General features: G+C 45.0%; 1 protein-coding gene across 1 annotated transcript; it reads left to right on the forward strand.

The window, feature by feature from the left end:
• Positions 1–417: 417 nt before the first annotated feature.
• On the forward strand, positions 418–14954 carry LOC308471088 (aquaporin-2-like; the record flags this gene model as incomplete). The annotated part of the gene is made up of 4 exons (XM_080995039.1): positions 418–851; positions 6680–6844; positions 12592–12672; positions 14739–14954. The coding sequence occupies exons 1-4, from the start codon at positions 489–491 to the stop codon at positions 14952–14954; spliced, it is 825 nt and encodes a 274-aa protein (XP_080851165.1). The 5' UTR covers positions 418–488.
• Positions 14955–17089: the final 2135 nt, after the last annotated feature.

Consider the following 17089-nt stretch of genomic DNA (forward strand, 5'->3'; position numbering starts at 1 on the left):
AAAGACCCTAAGTATGTCTCTTATTTTCAGAAACATGTTTAGAGAGCAAAACAAGACAAAGAATGAAACAAACAAAGCACTTTTTTTAAAAAAAGCAACTTAAAAGACAAGAAGAAAAGGCCAGAGGTGAAGAAAACTGTGGATGTGTGGAAGGAAATATTGCAACTTAGCCTGTGACTGCTGGGTGAACTCTCTCAAGGCCAAAAAAAAAAAAAAAATGGTATTAGGTTGGCAAATGTTAATTTCCCAGGTTACCAGGGAAGAAGGCAGGGTCTGAAACCTCCTCAGGTGGAACAGGCATGGAAAAGCATTAAGTTTCCAAACTCCACCTCCACTTAGAGATCTCTTGCTGTTCTGTAGGCAGATATATATGCACACACATAGACCTGCAGACTGTACCTCCTCATCCATCCAGAATACACAGCACCCATCACTAAGCCAGAGAGTTGAAGCTACTGGTCTCAGCCTCTTCTGTCTTCGGGTCATCCATGATGTGGGAACTCCGCTCCGTGGCCTTCACTCGAGCTGTCCTTGCCGAATTCCTAGCTACGCTGCTCTTCATCTTCTTTGGGCTGGGGGCAGCACTCAACTGGCCTGTGTCCCCACCTAATGTTCTCCAGATCTCACTGGCTTTTGGCTTGGCTATAGCGACCTTGGTCCAGGCTGTGGGTCATGTCAGCGGGGCCCATATTAACCCTGCTGTGACTGTCGCGTGCCTAGTAGGCTCCCAGGTCTCCTTCCTGAGGGCCATCTTCTACGTGGTGGCGCAGATCCTGGGAGCTGTGACAGGGGCAGCCCTCCTGCATCAAATCACACCACCTCACATCCGAGGAAGCTTGTCCATCAACAGGGTAAGGATTCCAGGACCTGCAAAAGTGGGAGGGATGGAGGATTAAAGCAGGGTGTGTCCATACTAGGATGTTCAAGAAACCCAGATTAGTCTCTTGCATTGCTCTTTTGCTAAAAAGAAATCATGGACCCCAGTTTCTCTCTATTCTCTGTTCCTGCCTTTCCTCCAAGGAGCTTGGGGCTACCTAGATCAGGCATAGGCAAACTCAGCCTTCCAGATGTTTGGGACTACAATTCCCATCATCCCTGACCACTGGTCCTGCTAGCTAGGGATGATGGGAGTTGTGGTCTCATAACATCTGGAGGGCCGAGTTTGCCTATGCCTGACCTAAATGGTTCTCCCCCTTTCCACATTAGCTCCACAACATCCTTGTGAAGTAACTTAGTCTGAAAGATGGTGACTGGCCTAAGGTCACCCAGTGTGCTTCATGGCTGGGATTTGAGCCCAAGTCTTGTGTATCCTAGACCTGTCCAACACCTTGCGTTACCAAACTGGCCCACTACTGACATCCTTCAGTACAATTCAGGATTGTGGAAGACAAATTGCAATGAGACTCCTGTTGTGATCTATAGCAGTGACAGCCAGACTTTGTTGTAGGCTGTTATAAGGGGGGGGGGGATTGCGGGAGAGGGGGCTCCCAATTTAGTTTGATTATACACCTGTATAGGTTAGGCCAGTGCTTCCCAAACTTGGGTCTCCTGCTGTTTCTTGACTACAATTCCCATCATCCTTGACCACTGGCCTTACTAGCTAGGGATGATGGGAGTTGTAGTCAAAAAACCCAAGTTTGGGAAACACTGGGTTAGGCAATTGTTCTGGGTTTAAAAAGACTCAGATGGAACTATCAATTGTCAGTGCAAATTAAAAGAAGGTAGATTATCACAAACCACTTAAAACTAAAGGGCAAGAGGCACTTTTACCTGTTGTGTGTTGTTGCCAGTAAAACAAAAATAAAGAAAAAACTAGCTTTTCCAGTAGCCTTACTAACAGGGAAAGGGAGAAGAGCACCAGCAAACTAAACAGGTGAGAAAGAGCAAAGGAAGGAGTTTGGAAGCTGAAAGGTGGTGGACTATTGAGGCATGGGATGAGGTTGGAGACTCACAGTCTGAGGAAAGGAATTGACCTTGTTGCACCCTTGACTCGGCATATGATGGATTTGAATCAGTTTGTTTTGGCTCACACAAAGGGCTTCTCAAGGCTAGTGTTTATTTTGGGTGTGTTCTGCAACATGTTCTTGACACAATAATAGTGTGTGGATTTATTCTGCTTTGTTAGTTCATCTGTGATGCTTCCCAGCATAACCGCATTACAGTGGTACCTCGGGTTACATACGCTTCAGGTTACAGACACTTCAGGTTACAGACTCCGCTAACCCAGAAATAGTACCTTGGGTTAAGTACTTTGCTTCAGGATGAGAACAGAAATCACACGGCGGCGGTGCAGCAGCCCCATTAGCTAAAGTGGTGCTTCAGGTTAAGAACAGTTTCAGGTTAAGAACGGACCTCCGGAACGAATTAAGTACGTAACCAGAGGTACCACTATATTGCTGCCCAGAGGACTGATAGCACAGTAACAGTGTGTGGGGTGGGGGACCAGAGTGTTTGCGTTATAAAAAGATAGGGGATTTCAATGGGAAGTTACAGTATACGCACTGATTAGAAATGAAGCAGTGTGAACACCCCAAAACATTTGCAGGTACAAACAATATTAAAAGGGTGGCTGTGTTTGACTTCTCCAATAGCATCACGAGCACAAATAATGATGAATGTGCAATAAAAAGGTTGTCTAGAGGGGCCCGAAGCTGGGTGTTCCCAGGCTTTGGAGAGAGAAAATTTCTATTTAATCTGAACTAATTTGATTTAACCGTACGTACAATTCAAATGTTTTTGAAAAGTTTAACAATCCAATTATCGACTTATCCTTGTTATATTTTGCAGAGTACTAACCTAGGGGCTATCTCAGTGTTGCATGTCATGTGCAAATTGCTCACAGTGTGAAATCATCTTCTTTTGAAAAACGTCCAAAACTTTAGAGTTGCCTAGCACAAACCCCCTCCCTGCATCTCCTTGTCTGAAAATCGCAGGTTCCATCCATTCTGCCAGCAAATTCCATGCTACTACCAAAAATGATTTTGTGGTGCATTTGTTGACTTCCACTTTGTCAACAAATTGCCTGAGATTTCAGGCAATGAGGTGAGACTACTCTGAGGCCAAGCATGGCATTTATTTGAGCCCGTAAGCAGACCTTTTGAGCTAAATGTTGTTCTCTGTTCACAGCCCTAATCATTATTAACATACAGTGGTACCTCGGGTTAAGTACTTAATTCGTTCCGGAGGTTCGTTCTTAACCTGAAACTGTTCTTAACCTGAAGCACCACTTTAGCTAATGGGGCCTCCTACTGCCGCCACGCCACCAGAGCCCAATTTCTGTTCTCATCCTGAAGCAAAGTTCTTAACCCGAGGTATTATTTCTGGGTTAATGGAGTCTGTAACCTGAAGTGTATGTAACCTGAAGCGTATGTAGCCCGAGGTACCACGGTATAATTATAATTATGTAAGCGTCCTGATTCTATTTTATGACTGGGTTGAGTAAAATCAATACAGTGGTACCTAGAGTTACATACGCGTCAGGTTACATACGCTTCAGGTTACAGACTCCGCTAACCCAGAAATAATACCTCGGGTTAGGAACTTTGCTTCAGGATGAGAAAAGAAATCGTGCTCCGGCGGCGCAGCAGCAGCAAGAGGTCCCATTAGTTAACGTGGTGCTTCAGGTTAAGAACAGTTTCAGGTTAAGAACGGACCTCCGGAACGAATTAAGTACTTAACCCGAGGTACCACTGTATTCAGTTATGTTCTAGAGCTGCTAAATGCACATCCATCCAAATGTCATAATGAGCATTCTTCGAGAATGATTATGACTATCAATGTTATAGTTTTTTGGCATTAATCAGGAGATAGCTCATGATACTACTGTGGGAGGTAGCTTATTAAAGTTTACTTCAGAGGTCAGCAACCTTTTTCAGCCAGGTTGGACTATATTTCAGGAGAAAAAATGAACGAATTCCTATGCCCCACAAATAACCCAGAGATGCATTTTAAATAAAAGGATACATTCTACTCATGTAAAAACATGCTGATTCCCGGACCTTCTGCGGGCCGTATTTAGAAGGTGATTTGGCCAGATCCTGGCCCCGGGCCTTAGGTTGCCTGCCCCTGGTTTACTTCTTTGTTCTGCTAGAACAAATAGCATGTTTTTGTTGACAGTTCCCTTTTGGTCAAACTGCACTTTGTAGAGCTTTAGTACAAAGGTAGAAGATATATGGAATGGCACAGGAAGAGCCAATGTGGTACTCTCCAAACATTTGGGATTACAACACCCATCAACCCTAGCCAGCACAGTCGATGATCAGGAATGATGGGAGTTGTAGTCCACCAATATCTGGAGGGCTCCACATTGGCTACTCCGAGAGGGGGGTGGAGAGGAAACATGAATTCTCCAGGAAACAAATTAGGGGAGGGGGAAGCTGAGGTAGTGTCAATAAGGATAACTGCTCCGGACATAATAGTATTAGGTATAATAAATCTAGTACCCACCATTATCTCATTGGGAATCATATTAATTAACTAGCTAGGTTTGAAAGGCATGAAACTTTGGAAATTCTTCCAGAAGTTGTCAAGTTGCCATCAAGCCATATGTGCTGGAACATTCACAGGATTACCACAACAGAATGCTCTTGGATGATGCAATGCTCTGGGATCCTTTTCCTTCTCTCCATGGACTCAGTTCTGATTCTTATCACTCAGTTTACTTCCCTAATGAGCTACTGACTGAGTCACATCAGGCATCACTGCTGGACAAGGAGAACAATTTCTTTGACAGCATGAATTGCCATACATCTTCTGGAGGGCTGTTGTGTGTTTTCCATGATTCCCAGAGTGTGCTACAAAAATGCAAATGTTGTTATTGGAGCATCAGATTCTGCACTTCAACATTAATGTACAATGTGGTGTAGTGGTTAAGAGTGGTAGTCTTGTAATCTGGTGAACTGGGTTCGCTTCCCCACACCTCCACATGCAGCTGCTGGGTGACCTTGGGCTAGTCACACTTCTCTGAAGTCTCTCAGCCTCACTCACCTCACAGAGTGTCTGTTGTGAGGGACGAAAGGAAGGAGGTTGTGAGCCACTTTGAGACTCCTACGGGTAGTGATAAAGCGGGATATCAAATCCAAACTCTTCTTCTTCTTCATTACAGTGGTACCTCAGGTTACAGACACTTCAGACTCCGCTAACCCATAATAAACCCATAATAGTGTCTCGGGTTAAGAACTTTGCTTCAGGGTGAGAACAGAAATTGCGCGGCAGCAGCGGGAGGCCCCATTAGCAAAAGTGGTACCTCAGGTTAAGAACAGTTTCAGGTTAAGAATGGACCTCCAGAACGAATTAAGTTCTTAACCCGAGATACCACTGTATTTCTAAGTAAAGCAAGACTCTATGCTTCAAAGAGGGAAGCGGGTGGCGCTGTGGGTAAAAGCCTCAGCACCTAGGGCTTGCCAATCGAAAGGTCGGCGGTTCGAATCCCCACGGCAGGGTGCGCTCCCGTTGTTCGGTCCCAGCGCCTGCCAACCTAGCAGTTCGAAAGCACCCCCGGGTGCAAGTAGATAAATAGGGACCGCTTACTAGCGGGAAAGTAAACGGCGTTTCCGTGTGCTGAGCTGGCTCACCAGATGCAGCTTGTCACGCTGGCCACGTGACCCGGAAGTGTCTCCGGACAGCGCTGGCCCCCGGCCTCTTGAGTGAGATGGGCGCACAACCCTAGAGTCTGTCAAGACTGGCCCGTACGGGCAGGGGTACCTTTACCTTTACCTTTATGCTTCAAAGAGAAGCTTGGAAGATGACTGAGAGATCTCATATGTTTGGGATAGGGAGCTCTTCCTCACCCCATCCCACTTCCTTTCCAGCAGGATAATAAATTGCACAAATGGTGTAGTTTTAGAGTGACCTCAGTGTGGAATGCTAGCTTGCAGGAGTGCTCCTGTGAGCCACACCCAGAACAATCATGTGGAAAGAACTTGAACCACCCCTAGACACAATTTGCGATCTACCAAGATGAATGCAGTCAACCAGTCATGTATGGTGGTGCACCGGAGCCTCAATAAATATCCTGTTTTTGCTCCTCGATTTGGGTTGCCCAAGAACAGAGAGGTTGTCTACTACAGCATCTCTTCAGAACAACACAGTTAGGCAGGTCTAAGCTTTAGCTGTGCCTTTTTCAAGCTAGGCATAAGCATATCAGGAATCTGTGCAGTCATGTATTCAAAATTTCAGTAGTGAAGCATGTTTATATTTATTGTGTCCAGCAGGGCAAGTGCGTCACAGATGAGAATCTTTGCTGTTGCCAGAATGCCAGTGGCATTGCAAATCATTCTCTTCCCCACCTGCCCACAACTTACATAAGATTAAGGCAAATCAAAATGCCATTGTAGTTGCAAAAGAGGCAAATAATAGAGATGTTATCTTTGTGCTCATTCAAGGTTGTCAACAGATAACTATTGCAGGGACCTTTTGCCAAAGTAGAAACAAAGGTTCACCCAAGTACACATGTGTGTGTGTGTGTGTGTGCACGCACGCACACAAACACATATTTATCACTATTTGCTAAAAATATATATCACATAATCAGTTGCATTGCTCAAACTCATAACTGCCCTTAACTCTGTGACACAGTCACATAGCCAAATGCTAGTAGTTATGCCATCTTCTACTTCAGTGTGTGATACAATGGCAAGAATCTTCAAGGAAGTGCTTAATTTTCTTCTATTTTTTTCAGGTACACAATAATACAACATCAGGTCAGGCGGTCACCATGGAACTGTTCCTCACCTTCCAGTTGGTCCTGTGCATTTTTGCCTCAACTGATGACCGCAGGAGCGATAACCTGGGATCTCCAGCCTTGTCCATTGGTTTCTCTGTTGTCCTGGGTCACCTGCTTGGGGTGCGTATCTCAAGAGCATTTATTGACAACTGTTGAGTATGCATGGATGAAAATACTGACAGCAGGGCATGTGTTCCCTGTGTTTAAGAGGGTGCAAAACACCCATCTTAGCTTCCCAGGGCTGGGAGATCAGGAGGAAAGGTTGGTGTTGGGATTGCGCCAAATATGCAGTTTCAATTTTTCATTCGAATCCACCTGTTTTGGTTGGGTGGAACTTTCTCCTGACACCCACTTCAAATGTTCAAATATACATCTCTTCAAAAATAAATCCTCTTCAACACTGCTGTTTCCTCTGGGCTGCTGAAACTTCAGTGCCATTCTCTACCCTTTGCTGCTTCCACCTCCCTGGATTAATCACATTGCACATCCCAACCAATCAGAGATCACATCTTGAACAAGATGACATCATCTTTATATGTATATATAATTTTTATTAAATTTTCTAATTTACATTTCAAAATAGTCATATAAACAACCTTAAATCAAGGACTTCCCTTCTTCTCTATCCATGGTTCATTTTGCATACCACACATCCCTGCATATGTTACATGAACTAAACCATTCAGTAATCCATCGTTACATCCGTCAAAACTTATTTACACTGTTGAATTTATCTTACCACTACCAGCATCTTTAATTAAACAAAATTTTCACCCATATATTCAGTAAACACCATCAACTGGTACCTAATCAGACTTGGCTAGAAGACGTGGGGGCGAGTTAAATGAATGTGCGAACATTTTCACAAGGACACACAAACACATTTCCCAAAAGGTAGGATGCAAGGCATTATTAAATTTATTTTTAGTGCAGTCCAAAATATGTTCATATGAAATGGTGTTGACTCAGCCCTGGCTTAGCAGGTAATCATTTTCATTTTCATCAGTTTCTTCAGAAGTAAATAACTGGGGTGAGTTTTAGGTAATGAGTACCATTAGCTGAAGCACTTCTCAAGGACTTCTGCTTGCTCAATGGGACTTCCCCCCCACTCTCCTCTTCCTACATCCCCCAAACTGACAAGGGGGTCAGGAGAACCTCCGGAATGGGGGAGGTGAGAGAGGGGATTACTCCAATGGCAAGCCCAAAATCTTGCCCTGATTGAATGATTGCTTTAGTGTAAGGTTGAATTTATTCCCAAAATTATTCTTGTTTTAGAAAAATGAGCCACAGAGAAATGGAAAAGGCTAGTGGATCAAAGTTTCCTAAACAAAATGTCACAATAGCATAGTTGTTGGCCTAATGTTAGCATTAAGATAGAAAAGGAGTAAGTTGAGCATTTCTTAGTGAAACAACTTTCCAGTGAAAAATCTGGTAATAATCATAGCAGGCAGCTTCTACTCAGAAGACTGGATTTTGAGGTCCTCAAAGACACAGACTTCCACCCCAGGGCCAACTAGCATACAGTGTCTGGGGAAGCAATAAAATATTCCCTGCTTCTTTGAGTATATCTTAATCTATGAATGGCTCCCAGCTCTCTGTCTTGATTGGCTAGAACTGGGAAGCAGGGGTGGCAAGATCCTGTAAATTCTACAAGCAAGGACTCTCTTGCCCTCTTAAATAGTCCCCCCCCATCTTTGCCCCTCTGCCTTTGGGCTGCTTCCTCAGATATTTGCTACTAACTCATGACAGCTTGACTGCAATAAGGGTTTTTCCATGTGATATGTGACTCTCATGTGAGCTAGTGACTATTAACAGGCCTGCTGTCACTCATTCACAGTGAGATTGTGTACATGTTTGCTCAGAAGGAAGTCCCATTGTGTTTAATGGGGCTTAAAGGTAAAGGTAAAGGGACCCCTGACAATTAAGGGACACCTGACAATTAAGTCCAGTCGCGAACGACTCTGGGGTTGCAGCGCTCATCTCGCTTTACTGGCCGAGAGAGCCGACGTTTGTTCACAGACAGTTTTTCCAGGTCATGTGGCCAGCATGACTAAGCTGCTTCTGGTGAAACTAGAGCAGTGCACGGAAACTCCATTTACCTTCCCGCCGGAGCAGTACCTATTTATCTACTTGCACTTTGACGTGCTTTCGAACTGCTAGGTTGGCAGGAGCTGGGACCGAACAACGGGAGCTCACCCTGTCGCAGGGATTCGTATCGCCGACCTTTCGATCGGCAAGCCCAAGCGGCACAGTGGTTTAACCCACAGCGCCACCCGCATTCCTTTAATGGGGCTTAATCCCAGGTAAAAGTGCACAAAATCGCAATTTAAGAATGCTCTATCCAGCTCCTAAGCCTTGGGGTGAGTCAAATACAACCCATAGGCCACATCTTAGCCACTCCTTAGCACCAGAGGTATTGAAACTGCACTACATAAGGCATTGGATTGTTGTGCTCTCTGAAGAGCTAGAGATAGTTCAAGAATTCTTCTGAAAGCCATGACCAAGCTCCTTAATCCACAGGAGTACATGCTCTGCCATTAGCAACAATCTCTTATGACAGCTACAGCCACGCTTGACTCCACTTGCATTCTTTAAAGCCACGAGGCCAAACTTCACATGTAATGAAGATCTATTAGTGGATTTATCAACTTTTTAAAAAATGAATCAATCTTGGTCTAAGGCTGCACACCCTACAGAATTTAACAGGACTTACTTCTGAGTATATATGTGGTTAGGATTGCACTATAAATCTCCCCTACCCCACTGGCTGTTTTCTCTTGGGGGGTGGGGGGACAAGGCCTCAGGATTGGCCTTGGATCTCTGGGTTTATTAGTAGTAGTAGTAGTAGTATTTGTATTCTGTTTCTAAGTCACGTTGTGGTCTCTCAGCTTCAGCCTGTGTTTCAGATTCTAAACCACTCTGTATAAGGTGTAGCTCTTTATTCCCCATTCATTAGGATGGAGAATATTAAAATGGATAGAACTTTTCCACCTTTTGGCCAAAGTGGATGAAATTTACAGGCATGGGAGCTCCTCCAAAGTGGATTAAGATTGACAAATCGCAGAAAACTAAATCCAGAGGGTTTTATGGGGGAAGTAGTTCAAAAGCACGTCAAAGTGCAAGTAGATAAATAGGTACCACTCCAGCGGGAAGGTAAATGGTGTTTCTGTGCGCTGCTCTGGTTGCTAGAAGCGGCTTAGCCATGCTGGCCACATGACCCGGAAGCTGTACGTTGGCTCCCTCGGCCAATAAAGAGTCGGTCACGACTGGACCTAATGGTCAGGGGTCCCTTTACCTAGAAGATTTTTACTTTCCTCCATAACTCACATTAGTTTCATATTTTGCATGGAGTGTGGAGGAAGAGGGCTTTGTCTCTTGCTTGCTTTCTTACCTTAACACAGGCATAAGCAAACTCCGGGCCTCCAGATGTTTGGGACTACAATTCCCATCATTCCTGACCACTGGTCCTGTTAGCTAGGGATGATGGGAATTGTAGTCCCAAACATTTGGAGGGCTGGAGTTTACCTATGCCTGCCTTAAAAGAATTAAGAGGCAAAGTGGTGTGCATTCTTGCCTGTATATTTCTAAAAACTTCACAGCTTCACAGCTTCACACCTTACTTTCCACTATCAGGTAGATCTTCCAACATGAGGTTGTCTAGAACCAGTGTAGGTTGGCCAATTAGGGCAAATGGAGTGTTGCGCATGAGCCTCTGTCTGCCTTCAGCCATCCCCCCTCTGTCTGCTTTCTAATTTATATTCAGTACAGGGGATGGTGCCTGCTGTGAGCTTCCTCTTCCTAATCCTCAGTGTTGCCATGATGGAACTCAATAATGAGGAGGATGGGTGCAAAGTTAAATTTAATTGGTTCTGCCTGCCATGGTCTTTTTGTCTCCTACCCTACCAGTCCCAATGATCACTAGTCACCATGGTCTAGGATATGGCCTGTGGGGCTCTGAAAACTTCTGGCTTGTTGTTCCTTAATGAAGAGCAACATAGAAAGTTGTTGTTTTTTTTTAAAAAAAGGAGCAAACTTTTAGTTTTTTAAAAATTATCTGCTGCTGTGCATTAACAAAATAATTAACAACAACAACAACAACACAGACATCTTCAGAAACTCCACGGGAATATTCTGGGCAGCCTTACTTCTTGCAGAGAAAGTAAGACCTAGAGAAAATAAGAAAGGGTGAAAAACCTCACATCACCCCGATTTCCTTCTTTGTTGGGACTCCACATAGAATTGATGCACACCCTTAAAAAAAAGATGCTAAAGCTGATGGTAGATTCCCTCCATGCATTAAAGGAAAATGTCAGAAGAGCTAACCACAGATATTTATCATATTTACACCCAGCCCTTCCTCCAGCATGCACAGTTCTTTCTGTCTCAACCCCTTTCATCCTCACATTGATCCTGTGAAGTGCATTAGGCTGGGGGACAGTCACTGACCCAAGATCGCCCAGTGGACTTCATGGGTGAGTGCAGATTTGAACCTGCATCTGCCCACTCTAACCACTACACCACCACCCCTTTCGCCATGTGTTGTTTGACCTTCCAAAGAGTGATTGCGAAAGTATCCTTGAACAACTAATAATAGAAAATCCAAGCTTTCATCCAAGTGTCATGTTTTTCTAATTATTATTTCATAAAATGTATACACCACTTGATTATAAAAAAAAAAGACCTCAAAGTGGTTTACCAAAAGATAAAACAATAAAATCAAGGGGGGTGGACGGGACACATGACTCAAGCATACTTTATTTGGTGAAGCTCTTTCAGAAAATGTTTCCCTTATCAGGTGACCTTTAAAAGTCACACACTAAAGAGTTGCACAGATTCTCCGGGAAAGACCCATAGAAACAGTCCCATATACTCACAGCGTTGAGGAAGCACTGTGAGATGAATAAGCATTTTCCGCAGTCCTTCTGTACCATTTACAGCCCACATGGCTCTGTAGTAAGAAGCATTTGGTGAAAGAGAAATAATGTACTTATCTGAGGCCCTCAGGCATGCCCTAGGCCCTGTTCTCCTGCCTGATGGCTGCCATCAGATGCCCAAGACCCATGGGAAAGGGCTGATGACCCGATGATACTTGGGGGTCTTGGGAAACTGATAAAATATAATGCCCCTTGATGTTTCCACAAGAACCGTCTCAATATTTTTGGCATCATTTATTTCCCCCTCTTTAACTCAGCGGGACGCGGGTGGCGCTGTGGGTTAAACCACAGAGCCTAGGGCTTGCCGATCAGAAGGTCGGCGGTTCGAATCCCCTCGATGGGGTGAGTTCCCGTTGCTCGGTCCCTGCTCCTGCCAACCTAGCAGTTTGAAAGCCCATCAAAGTGCAAGTAGATAAATAGGTATCTCCGGCAGGAAGATAAACGGTGTTTCTGTGTGCTGCTCTGGTTCGCCAGAAGCGGCTTTGTCATGCTGGCCACATGACCCGGAAGCTGTGGTTAAACCACAGAGCCTAGGGCTTGCCGATCAGAAGGTCGGCGGTTCGAATCCCCTCGATGGGGTGAGCTCCCGTTGCTCGGTCCCTGCTCCTGCCAACCTAGCAGTTTGAAAGCACGTCAAAGTGCAAGTAGATACCGCTGCGGCGGGATGGTAAACGGCATTTCCGTCTGCTGCTCTGGTTCGCCAGAAGCGGCTTTGTCATGCTGGCCACATGACCCGGAAGCTGTATGCCGGCTCCCTTGGCCAATAAAGCGAGATGAGCGCCGCAACCCCAGAGTCGGTCACGACTGGACCTAATGGTCGGGGGTCCCTTTACCTTTACCTTTTAACTCAGCAAGTCACTACCCACATAAAGGTAATGTTTTGACTCCAGCACTAATATCCATAGCAATAAATGCTTTTCTTTTTCCCCCTAGATCTACTACACTGGCTGCTCCATGAACCCTGCTAGATCTTTTGGTCCTGCTGTGATTGTGGGTGAATTTGACAACCACTGGGTAAGACTCCTAATGGATTGTGCCCAGTAGTGGGGGTGGACTTCAGAACCTCAGAGCTATCCTCCTTATACCAGCATCACTACTGTTTACCTGGATGGGGCTGAGCTGGGGCAGCAACCAGCAAGGTCAGGGCCACATGAGTGCACCAGTGAGAGGGTCAGGTGGGTAGAGGGGGTCCTGCCACTGTACCCTCATGGCCCCAACCTCCCCACATCTCTGCCCATCCCCACTAAGATAAGTATAATGCTGGTGTTAGAATGGCAGTTCTATTGCTCTGCCCCAGCACACATTTCACTGCTGCCTATAGTATACCTATGGCTGACAGAGTTGAGTGTGAGGAGAAGGTGGAGGGAATGATGGGGGTTCTTATACCTGGAGCCTTGTATCCATGCATGTTCATAGCAGACAAGATGCATCCCCTCCTGTTCTGAGAGATACGGCTTTTGGGAGACGTAGAGAAACAGGCTGTACGAGAGCTGGAAAACAGCAAGCCTAGCAACTCGAAACAACATTTTGGGAATCCCCAAAATGCAAAACAGCAACAAAACAGGGTCAGTGTTTTCACAGGGACACGTAACAGTAATTGGAACCATCCCTGGTAAAATACGGACCATTGAAGCATATGCAAGACCAACCCAAGGCTTGGGCCAGATGAGATGCTTATGGCCATGTGGATTTCCCTACTTTTCAGGGATCAGAAAGCCTGTTGGCAAAGGAAGACTATTATGTGGATACAAGAGCTGCCAATTGAAAGAAAGATGTAGTGATTGGCAACAAGAACCATAGGCAAGTTTTTCTTTGGTGATCACTTGTAGCCAAGTAGGATTGTCTTCCATTGGTTGAACTGGTTTGAAGCCAGAAAAGGCTTAAGTGGCTTGTTCTTTGTGACTCGGCAGTAGATTAAAAACCCCATTCTGGTTCTAGTTAATACCGGAATGAGTTCTTCAGATTCTGGTTTTAGCCAGCTTTAGGGTAGTTTTTCACTGGATCTTTCTTTCGTCTATTTTTTTAATATGGAGACAACTTAACATTTGTGTTCAATGAGGTGAAAGAATGAAGGAAGTAAAAGCTATTAGCAAGTTTGGCAGATATCCATTGATTCTTTAACTTCCCACATATTGGGCCAAACCAAAAACACATGTGATAAGGCATTATTATTATTATTATTATTATTATTATTATTATTATTATTGTAGTTATGAAGCATCCCTGAGCTGCCCTGTTGTAACAAAGAGGGCTGCCATTCACCGAGCTACTTGGATTCTTGAGAGCCGGGCAGGGAGGAGGGCCCAGAGATAAAATGAGGCAGTAATTATAGCTCAGTAACAACAGCTATAACTGCTTAGCATCAAATGCTAAGCAGGTTCAACAGTGGCAAATAGCTGGATATGGAACAATAGAGGGCCATTGCCTTTGATCTGTTATAGGCAAGACTTTCTTGCTTTCTTAGGGGAAGAACTGTAACTCGGAGACAGGGCACAACCTTTGCATGCAGAAAGTACCAGGTTGAATCACCAAGCAGAAGAGAGCACATGAGCTCAACAGAAGTTGGGGGTGGAAAGAGTTGGTAAATGCAGATGGGGTTGGGAAGAGGAAGTGGTCCAGAACAGCAAGGAGAAAGCCAGAGGGAGGAATCTGAAAGGAGCAGGACAACTGGGAGAGTAAAGGAGTGGAGGGGGAAGCTGCATGTGATCAGGAGCTGCAGATGTGAGGAACTGCATATGAAACTGGAATGGCCAACTAAATATTTGGCCAAAAGCTATTTGGTAATCTTGAGTTTTCCAACTGCGCCAACACACCCATAACTCTTTCCCCCTAATTACATTACATTAATTGCAATATATTGAAAAAAAATCTCTACTGCCCTATTGTGGGAAACCTTGAACTAGAATTGTGAGGTCTAATGGGGGAAGAGCTATCTTCAATACTACACTTAATCTTAGCCAAAAGGCTGAGAAGTGATGCTACCTTCTATAAATTGTTTGGTACCAGAATTTATACAAGAATGTTCATCCTGGTCAACCATCAACCTTGTATCTCTCTCATTCTCTCCTTTCCTCCCTCAGGTCTTCTGGCTGGGTCCAATGGCTGGAGCGGTGGTGGCTTCCTTGCTCTACCACTACGCTCTCTTCCCCCATGCAAAGACCCTCTCGGAGCGGCTAGCAATCTTCAAAGGCTACGAGCCGGAAGAAGACTGGGAGGAGCGTGATGTTCGCAGGAGGCAATCGATGGAGCTCCACTCCCCACAGACCCTGCCTCGAAGTGTGATGGAGAAAGTCTAGGCCAACCCGACGAAAAATGAAAGGAGCAGGCTATAGCTAGCTACATCCACTGGTGTTTTCTTCTGGTTCAAATGTGCATTCATCTTCATGTTGTCAATGCACAATGAATATCTCCCCTGGGAGCAGTATGGTCATCTGTGATCGGCCACCCGTGGAGCTTAAATCTTTAGCTCAGGCTGTAAGAGAAGTGCCCATTGCTCTGAAAGATTCTCCCGAGATTTAAGATCCACTTCTTGATCAGTGGAAACCATCACATGCCACCATCTTGCGCATCCTGACAAATTAATGAAAGAACGTTGTTTTTTCTTCTTCCTTGAGTCTAGTTATCTAAACTTCATGTGGATCTCTAGAATTTGGGTCAAAGAGTCATTGACCATGATGGTCCAGCTATATAAAATGGTCTCTGGGCATTTCCCTTGAAGAAATAGCAGCCACAACTTTTAGAGTTCTCACGTTGGCATTCAGAGTGATGAACTGGTAAAAAGCAAGAGCTTTTTGCATTATTGATCCTAAGCATGATTACCCAAGTGCAAGTCATGATCTATTCAATGGGACTTACTTCCAAGAGATCATGATTACAATAAGCCCTGTTAGACAAATTGGGACTTTCTTCTGAATAAGAGTGCTTAGAATTGCACCACTAATCTTGCAGACGTCAGCCAAATCCTTTAGCTTCCCTGCAAAGTTCTTACTCTGCACAGAGCAAGTCGTTCTTTTGTGAGGGTTTGACCACTTATTAAAATGCATGTGAGTGTATTAAACTAAAGCAGAATGACTGTCCAGAAAATAATTAGGATAAGCCCATGCCTATTGATCAAAGCCACACACAGTGTTCTCAATATGTGTTCGTAGCCAACCCTGATTTTACCCTTCTTGTATCACAGAGTTAACTTTTTCCACTTTGCTTTCTTACCCCTCTTACCTCCACTTCCACTGGCACACTCAAATTGTGGGATGGCACACTTGGCAAAGACCAAAGAGAAGAACCAGCCCCAACTACATTACACACCATCCTCTGCCCACCTCCATTTTTCTGTGCATGCATATTAGCCGCTGAGAAAGTTTTATAGTCTTATACATGTCCTTTATCATCACTAATGACTGTGACTTTTGCATAGCCAAACAGATCAACCTATTGCTTTCAGCATTTTTCTGAATGTTGGGGAGGTGTGCGTGTTTAGACTGCGTGGTGTGTATGTTGTCTTTAAAATGCTTTGATGAATGTTACTTACTTGTGCTGTTAAGCAAATGTGATCCTCTTCCTCATCGTTTTGGGGTACCTTTTCATACCATGATCTGGTTTTTGTACTTTAACTACATCTTCTTGTGTTTGGCACAGCACACCCTAGATTCTGCTGGGTCATACACTTGTGCGCAACCTTACTTGACAACCTAATGTAAACTTTGCCTTAACGGGGCAAAGATGTTGGATGGATCAGTACCTGTCAAATAAAACAGAAGCTAAAAAGCATCAACTTGAAGAGATTTACTTCCCGTATTGCCACACTAGTTCCTTTTGCTTGTTCACTTATTTTCCCCAACCCCAGGTACTGCTTTTCATTTTTAAAAAAATGCATTTTGTAGAAAGCAGCAGTGCCATGATATAAGAAAATACAAGAGTACAGCCTGATTGATCAAGAGATTGTGCTGTAATCAGTGCAGGGGTGTAGGAAGGGGGGGCGGTGGGAGCAGTCCGCCCCGGGTGCCCTCACTGAGGGGTTGACATTCAGCGCGCCACCCGCCTGCAACTCCCAAGCCTACCCTGAGCCATCGAGGTAAGGGGGGGAGCTGTGTCGCTTTGCCAACAGCATTCCCCCCTTCCCACTTTGTTTTGACAGCTTTGGGGAGGCTTGGGATTCGTGGGTGGGTGACGCACTGAATGTCCACCATGGGCGGCTCGCTCCGCCCCCGGCTGCAGGGCGCACGCGCCGCTCCAGGCACCCGAGCAGCTATGCCATGCCTGAGAGGGCACCCTCTGCGCCATGCCCCCCTCAGGAGCGCGCCCACCCTGGGCAGCGCAGGCATATGCTGTGCCGCTGAATCGGTGTGCTCTGTGACAATTCCCAAAGACAGCTGAATAGTGCAGAGATGCCATTCTGCTTCTATATTCCAGGAATTATTCCTTTTATTTTTAT

This window comes from Podarcis pityusensis (assembly GCF_964106645.2).
Source record: "Podarcis pityusensis genome assembly, chromosome: 2".
In the NCBI taxonomy this organism is placed as follows: Eukaryota; Metazoa; Chordata; class Lepidosauria; order Squamata; family Lacertidae; genus Podarcis; species Podarcis pityusensis.